General features: G+C 49.4%; 1 protein-coding gene across 5 annotated transcripts in view; it reads right to left on the reverse strand.

Moving 5' to 3' along the window:
* C8H6orf118 (chromosome 8 C6orf118 homolog) overlaps nucleotides 1-6,805 on the reverse strand; it is a 49,559-nt gene extending 42,754 nt beyond the window's left edge. For 4 of the 5 annotated variants that reach the window (XM_060419316.1, XM_042253700.2, XM_060419317.1 and 1 more), the window contains exons 1-3: nucleotides 6,739-6,805; nucleotides 1,334-2,004; nucleotides 266-388 (exon numbers count right to left, since the gene is read on the reverse strand). In XM_060419316.1, coding sequence (XP_060275299.1) covers nucleotides 266-388; nucleotides 1,334-2,004; nucleotides 6,739-6,763 — 819 coding nt within the window. In that variant the 5' untranslated portion in view covers nucleotides 6,764-6,805. The remainder of the gene's footprint in view (nucleotides 1-265; nucleotides 389-1,333; nucleotides 2,005-6,738) is intronic. The other variant, XM_060419318.1, reaches the window with a different exon arrangement.
* Nucleotides 6,806-8,512: the final 1,707 nt, after the last annotated feature.

The raw sequence follows: 8,512 nt of genomic DNA on the forward strand, positions 1-8,512 counted from the left end.
CAGTTGATAAGAGTTTATATTATAATTAGGAAGCTTTAGTAGAAAAATATGGGCTTCAAAAGTGAGCTAGCTGGGTGTTTTTCTCACACGGCCCACTTAAGACTCATGTGGCTGCACACAGGTTCCTTTGACTCTCCATGAATGATTCTCCTTTGTAGAATGGACACCATGAAACTCGGCAGGATTTCTGCGTGGCCTGAGCTCATGTGCGCAAAACTCATGCACAGCTCTCAGCTGTTACGTGGGACATGTGTGTTTCTATTACCTTAATTTCTTTCAGGATATCACCAAATATCAAAGAACTTTTGCAAATATCTTCAAAGACTTCTCCAAAGACCTGGAGTCTGTTGAACTCTTCAGGGTCACAGACACATATTTTCTGGAGCTCCTGGAGGAAAAGAGAACCACCGTGCTTCAGGACGACTTCAGTTTCCTTTCTGATTAGTTTCTCGGGTGGGGCATTCTGTCGGCTGGGTAGCCAACCACCTGGTGCTGAGGCTCCACGATCGCCTGACTTAATTTATTCCCTTGCAACCTGTGAGTCAAGGGAACGAACAGTGCCTCTCTGCCTCCACAGTGTTTCCAAGGTCCTTCTCTTTCCACCAGTCCTCCCACTCAAAGCTCTCATCAAGGTTTGGTTATTTCATATGTTGACTCTCTGCTGCATCTTCACCCTTCCAACACCAGGTCCTCCACTAAGTACCGCTCTCAGCTCTCCGTAGCGCATCCCATGATGCCTAACCTCCTTCTACAGATGGAGAGACTCCTACGCAGACTTTACCTGCATCCTCAACTCTCTCCTCACCCTCCCTTTGCATTCTTTCCTGACGACTCAGGCAAAGCTTGTCTCAGCAGTTTCTGCTGCCCCAGGGGCATTTCCTTCAGTGTAGCAGCCACAGCTTTCCATTATGAAAGCACCTCCAAGGCACCAGTTTCCAAACTTCTGCTCTTGCACCTAAGCGTTACCATCTGGGCTTCCCAGGTGGCTCAGCATTTCCACCTGCAATTCAGGAGACTGAGGTTCGATCCCTGAGTTGGGAAGACCCCCGTGGAGAAAGAAATGGCAACCCACTCCAGTCTTCTGGCCTAGAGAATCCCATGGACAGAGGAGCCGGGTGGGCTATAGTCCCTAGGGTCGCAAGAGTCAGGCGGGACTCAGTGACTAAACAGCTGTCTCATCTGCACCAGGTGGGATATTCTCAGCCACTGGCAGCCCTGTGCTGTCCCACCTGCAAGCATCAGTGCGGCCTCGGAGGCTGGGTCCCTGCCCACAGTCTTGAGACTCCTGCACCTGGCGGGGGTCCCCATAGCATCACAGAACTGCCCTCCTTACCTGCTCCAGCTTCTTCTCATGGCACCTCGCTGCCTGGCTCCCAGTGAAGTCCCTCATCAAGAGGTCCTGCTTGGCCAGCACTTGCTTCTGGAAGCTCAAGAACTTTCTGTAGCTGTCTGCTTTCGTTACAGCGGCCAAGTGCGAGCTGACATACTGGAACTCGTCCCTGCCCGGCGGGGACGTCACACACTCACGGCTGGACCTCACCTCCTTGTACTTCAGAACCTTCATGTCCGGCAATCTCAGCTCCTCTCGCTTTGGCCGTTCAGGAGAACCCGCCTCTCTCAACCCTGCCTTAGGACTCACGTCCTCCTGCGAAGCCTGGGAGGCCTGTGCGGGAGGGTTCAGATACCGGAAGAGTGGTGTGTTCTCAGCGTCACTCGGGCCCACCGCTGTGTTGATGGTAAAATGAGCCAAAGCGTCTTTCATCTTCTTGACCTTATCAGATAGCCTTTCCGCTCCAAAGACTTTTGCCTCCCGGGGCCTGTTGGCATTGGGCCAGTGATACAGGATGGTCTCCGGGGGCCTGTAGAGCTTGCTGGGGTTCAGGTGTCCAGACGTGTACATGTAGACGTCATCTCTGTGGTCTTTCTGCAGTTGGTTCAGAAGCTTCCGCAGATTGCAGAGGGTCTTAACACCTGGCGTCTCACAGTGCTTCCACCTCAGGTAAGCTGGTCAGGAAAGACAAGAAGACCAGTAAGTACCACTCTAGTTCCCCACTGAGGCCATAACAGGGCCTGTGCGTCTGCTGAGCTGGAGACTACCATTCCCAGGGCAGGAGCCCACGGAAAGGAAAGAGGACAGGCCAACCCGGCTGAAGAGGAGGGCTGGGTAAGGGCATGTGATGGGCAATTCCCATCAGCGAGCCGGGACATGCAGAGCCGAGAAGGAGGAAGCAGGGACTTGGCTCCAACAGGGAATCCATTTTTAATTTTAATTTATTTATTTTTAAATTGAAGGATAATTGCATTGCAGAATTCTGTGGTGTTCTGTCAAGATCCTGGATAAGGAAGGCATGCCCCCCGGCCAGGAGAGGCTCATCTTTGCCAGCAAGCTGCCGGAAGACGGCCGCACTCTGCTGATTACAGCATCCGGGGGCGTGGACCGGCAGCTCGTCCTCCGTCTGAGGGACGGCTGTTCAGTCTTCCATTCACAACGCCCAACGACGGCATCATTCTGCACTCTAGCCATTTACCCCAGCTGAAGTTTAGAAGTTACCATTTTCAGTAACAGCTGAACCTGTCCAAAATGTCGATAAAGGTTTTGTTACATGGTTATAAAATAAAAATGAGTCGGTCACTTGGCCCCCTCCCTTCCCCACTCAGAGGAAGACGATGACCCACAGAGTGAAATCTGGGGGCGTGTTGATGGGGACCCCAGCTCCCTCCACAAAGGGTCCCAGAAGTAAGGGTCCATTTGGACATTTGGCCCAGGACAGAAGATGATGGGAAAAGTGAGCTTTTTGAGTCAGTTTCCTACTACATGAGTCCAGAGATCTTACATCATCTCTCTGAAGCAGTTTCTTCAGCAAAATTAGGAGACTTGTCCTACTCAGTAAGGCTAATTGACAACCAGATAGAATGGCTTTTGGCAGAGAGGCACCTGGCAAGGAGGGGCCGTTCCCTAAATGCTGCCTGCGTCATCAAAGGACTGCAGTGCAGGGAACACCGCCTAAGGGCTTCCGGGAGGACGTGAGCGCCCAGAGCCCACAGAGGAGCGGGAGGGGCTTCCTCCTGGTCTGCGCTGACCTGAGGCATGGCCTGGCAGACGCCACGCTGTCTGCGCCCTGCCTTGTCCCCCGAGCTGGACAGGCCCCGCCACAGGGCATCGGACCAGGCCCATCTGGACCCTCGAGGGTCCATCGTGAGCTCCCGGAGGCCGAGGCTTTGCCCATGTCCACCCCCGCTGCCGTCCTCGGTCCACACGGCCAACCCGTCTGGAAGGAGGCCCCTTCTGTTCCACGGAGGCCGAGGGCAGTGGGTGACCAGCTCGGGTCCTCCCACCCGACGCGTGCCGGCGTGACTTCTGAATTCGGCTTTTCCACCCCACCTGTCATTCTTCCCTTGTCCCGAGCCAAGGGGACCAGGCAGGGCCCCCCGGGACCCACGCCCCCTGCTCTGGCCAAGACCAAGTACAGGACGTGTCCCCGACCCCCGCATTGTCACCTTAGAGGGAAGGGCTGAGAGCACAAGGGGGTGAAGGGTGATGGCGACTCGCGCTGAGAAGCCCAGGGTCCAGAGGCCTCACACCCGCGTGGGCCCCCTACCCCGTGGCGGCACCTCAGGCTGCGGGCTGGCTCTCCACACTGGGATCACAACTGGCACGTCAGGGTCAGGCCTGGCTGGCTCCTGGACTCCTTGGGGAAATCTGTCCTGGGCTCTGTCCTGTTGGGACAGGATCCACCTCCCTGTAGCTGTGGGATAGAGGTCCCCAACCCCCCTTGGTGGCTGCTGGTGGGGATCCTTCCTGGCTCCTGGGGCTGCCCACCTTCCCGGTCACATGGCCTCCATCCCTGAGCCAGTCAGCAAGGGCACTCCACGTATTTCCCGTGCACTTGACCTCTGACCCTGCCCAGTCCCTGACTTCATGTGATTAGGTCAGGCCCACCTGACACACTCCCTGCCATGAGGTCACCAGTGCCAGGGGACACGGTTCAACCAGGGAGCGCCCTCTTCGAGTTCAGTCCCGGGGTCCGTGCTGGGCAGGGGGCAGCAGGGGGCAGCAGGGGGCAGGGCCCGGGGTGGAAAGGAATCAGCCTGTCCCTCCTGTGTAGCTGGATCTTGGAACAGTGGGATCGTTGAGAATTTCCCTATTAAATAAATTAGTACTTCAAAGAAAGCAGTTAAGAAATTTTAAAATATTAATTAAACAGATTTTCAAAACAAGTTTTCAGTTAAGAGATATCTTAATTGATAATCATTCTAATTCATCAAAGGCACCAACACATACAGAAAGCACTGAGAACACATCACATTAGTTGGGTTTCTCCAGGGAAACAGACCCAGAAGGATGAATATGTTGCTGCTCAGTCACTCGGTTGTGCCCAACTCATTGCAATCTCATGGACTGCAGGCCTCCACAGCCTTCCGTGTCTCCCACAGTCTGCTCAAACTGTTGTCCAATGAGTCGGTGATGCCATCCAACCATCTCATCCTCTGCCGTCCCCTTCTCCTCCTATCTTCAATCTCCCCCAGCATCAGGGCCTTTTCCAATGAGTCAGTTCTTCTCATCAGGTGGCCAAAGTATTGGGGCTCCAACTTCAGCATCAGTCCTTCCAGTGAATATTCAAGGTTGATTTAATTTAAGATCGACTGGTTGGATCTCCTTGCAGTCCAAGGAGCTCTCAAGAGTCTGCGCCAACATCACAACTCAAAGCATCATTTCTTCTTTATGGTCCAACTCTCACGTCCATACATGACTATGGAAAAACCATCACTTTGATTGTACAGACCTTTGTCAGCAAAATGATGTATCTGCTTTTTAATATGCAGTCTAGGTTTGTAATAGGTTTCCTTCCAAGGAGCAAGCATCTTTTAATTTCACGGATGCAGTCACCATCTGCAGTGATTCTGGAGCCTAAGAAATAAAGTCTATCACGGTTTCCACTTTTTTCCCCATCTATTTTCCATGAAGTGATTGGACCAGATGCCATGATCTTTGTTCTTTGAATGTTTCAAGCCAGCTTTTCACTCTCTTCTTTCACCTTTATCAAGAGACTCCTTAGTTCCTCTTCACTTTCTCTCATTAGAGTGGTATCATCTGTATATCTGAGTTTGTTGATATTTTTCCCAGCAGTCTTGATTCCAGCTTGTCTTTCATCCAGCCTGGCAATTCACATGATGTACTTTGCATATAAGTTACATAAACAAGGTGACAATATGTAGCCTTAATATACTCCTTTCCTAGCTTGGAACCAGTCAGTTGTTCCATGTCCAGTTCTAACTGTTGCTTCTGGACCTGAATGCAGATTTCTAAGAATACAGGTAAGGTAGTCTAGGATAGAGGTTTATTATAAGGAATTGACTCACACAATTATGCAAAAAAAAAAAAAAAAAAAGGAGAGTCCAAAATCTGCAGGATGGATAGCAGGCTGAAGACAGAGTTCATCCAAATGCCTTCTACTGGAGGATTTTCTCCTGCTAGTGGGAGGTCAGTCTTTTTCCTTTAAGATCTTCAGTTATTAGAGTTGACCCACCCACACTATGGAGGGGAATCTGTCTTACTCAAGGCTTCTTATTTAAATGTTCATCTCATCCAAAAACACCTCAACAGGAATATCCAGGAAGCTTGACCAAATGTACAAGACAGTGCCCACATAAACTGACACATAAAATTCACCATCACGTGTATTGGACCAACTCTGTTTGGAAAATGAGAGGAGGTGACTTAATTGTTGTGTTTTTCTTTGTTGATTCTATTCCAAAAAAAGGATTTGGAGTCACCAGCAAATTAGTTAGCAAATCATTCCAGACTTACAATTTGTTTTCCTTAGTTTGCTGAAAGACTTGCTTCACTAGACCTGAAGAATCCAGATTCCATTTCTCTCTGCCAAGATCCTGTGATAAGGACCAGGGCTCCCAAGTCAGCCATGAAAAACTCTGAAGAATTTTAAACTGGAAACACTGTGATTTGCTTATCCTGCCATGTCAACCTGACAAGCAGGAAAAGAAAAAAAAATCTGAAAGGATTCATGGAATATTTGCTTCTCTACAAAATGATCAGAGAATAAATTTGCTTTAAGTAAAACCAAATCAACTTCTGAATAGATGCTGATAAGGAAGACACAGCAATAGGTTTTTGGGGGCTAGATTTAAACTAACAAATTTTTCAACCAGAGTTTTCTCTCTGCCCCTAGTTCATCTGACTCACCAATGCTTTCAGGCACTCTGTGTGGTGAGAAAGCAAGAGCTTCAGAGTTCAAAGACCCAGATGAGACCCTCCTGCCCTGTTTGCAAAATCACAATAATCCAGCCTCCAGAGATAGGAAACTAAGTCAGAGACAGGGAAGCACTCTGTATGCAGTGGTGTGCATGTTCTGCGGCGTGTGGCTGTTTACTGAGGACTCTAGAAGGACCATGTGCCAAAGAAAATGTCTCTAAATGTGTCATCTTTAAAAAAAAAAAAAGAACATAGAAACAGTGTCTAGAAATTTCCTCCTATTTCTCCTCCTCCCAGAGGACACACACATACACACACACATCCGACCTCATTTTCTGCCTTTTATTACTGGATCTTCTGAAAAGGCTCTGATTCCTAAATCCAGTCCTAAATCCCAGTGACCCCAGGAGCTGAGTTGCACCGCCAGAAAGGTTTTCCTTTTCCACACTGGGTTAGAGAAGTTAGTTCCTAGGCAAACATCCAACAAACATCAAACACCAAACACAAAACGGTCAGCATCTACTTACATTCAGGCTCTGGGTCCTCAGCCATTGCCACCTTCCACCTGCAGCTGCTGAGGCTGGGAGTTGCTCTGGAAACAGACAAACATTCCAAGCCCCTCCTCCGGGGCTCCTCTGTTGCCAGGCAACCGCGGCACAGTCTCAGCCAAGGGATCTCTCCTTTGAACCTCTCTTATGCCTCTGGCCTTCTTGAACAGGGAGTACCAGACTTGCTTGCCTGTTTTCCCTTTTAAAAGAAAACCCTTTATGTGATTTGAAAAAATTCAAAATACCTCTGCATGCTCTAACTCCTTTCCAAAGCCAAGGGAGCCAAAGCTTAGTGGCCTCGGGTTGGGCCTCTTCGACAGAGTGCACGACCCTCTCGACGATGCTTGGAGTTCTAGTGCAGAGTAGGTGCCAGTCTCGAGATGAGCATTTAGTCATTTACTGTTTTATCCACAAAATTCCTCGTGGGGAATTGAGATCAGGGGAGGTAAAGTGAACTGCCTGAGAACAGTATCACGGAGGAGAATGCTGCAAATTCAAGTTTCGCACAGAGTCTGTGCTTTTTCCTCAGGCTATCGCAGAAGCAAGGGAGGAAAAGCTAAAGGCCACTAAGATTTGCATCTTTGAAAACTGTGTTGTATTTTAATGTCTTGCACCAGAGACAATTCAGTGCCGTGGAATACTAGCTTCCAGGCTCAGGGGAGGTGACTGAGCAGAACTCACTACTCTCAGGCTCCAGGCGAGAAAGGCGACAATACCGACCTCACAGGATGAAGTCAGGATGAAGTCAGTGCTTGCGAAACACTCAGGGTGTTACCGAGTCCAAACTCACTCTGCTCCCGGCAAGATAGGTCAATAAGTCTTCACACGAGGTGTGAAGACAGGGAAGGGACTTTTTTCAGGAGCCGGTTGACTAAGAGCACTGCAATCTGGAGCCTCAACACAACCATCTTGCTGGGGCCTGGATGCCAGGTTCTTTTACGGATTAGAAATGGGAGGAGTGAGGAATCAAAGTAAAAAGACTGTTCAACCCTTGCAAGACTTTGCTGGTGGCTCAGACATCAAAGGGTCTGCCTGCAACGTGGGAGACCCGGCTTCGATCCCTGGGTCAGTAAGATCTCCTGGAGAGGGAAACGGCCACCCACTCCAGTATTCTTGCCTGGAGAATCCCATGGACAGAGGAGCCTGGTGGGCTACAGTCCATGGGGTCGCAAAGAGTAGGACACAACTGAGTAACTTCACTTCACTTCACTTCAACCCTTGCAAACTTGCTCTAGAATGGCAAGCTTCAGGCAATGGGATATGTTAGCATCAAGAAAAGGCAGAGGAACCAGAGATCAAATTGCCAACATCCGCTGGATCATGGAAAAAGCAACAGAGTTCCAGAAAAACATCTATTTCTGCTTTATTGACTATGCCAAAGCCTTTGACTGTATGGATCACAATAAACTGAAATATTCTTCAAGAGATGGGAATACCAGACCACCTGACCTGCCTCTTGAGAAACCTGTATGCAAGTCAGGAAGTAACAGTTAGAACTGGACATGGAACAACAGTCTGGTTCCAAATAGGAAAAGGAGTATGTCAAGGCTGTATATTGACACCCTAATTATTTAACTTATATGCAGGGTACATCATGAGAAATGCTTGACTGAATGAAGCACAAGCTGGAATCAAGATTGCCGCGAGAAATATCAATAAGCTCAGATATGCGATGACACCACCCTGATGGCAGAAAGTGAAGAAAAACTAAAGAGCCTCTTGATAAGGTGAAAGAGGAGAGTGAAAAAGTTGG

The sequence above is a fragment of the Ovis aries genome, chromosome 8, assembly GCF_016772045.2.
Source record: "Ovis aries strain OAR_USU_Benz2616 breed Rambouillet chromosome 8, ARS-UI_Ramb_v3.0, whole genome shotgun sequence".
In the NCBI taxonomy this organism is placed as follows: Eukaryota; Metazoa; Chordata; class Mammalia; order Artiodactyla; family Bovidae; genus Ovis; species Ovis aries.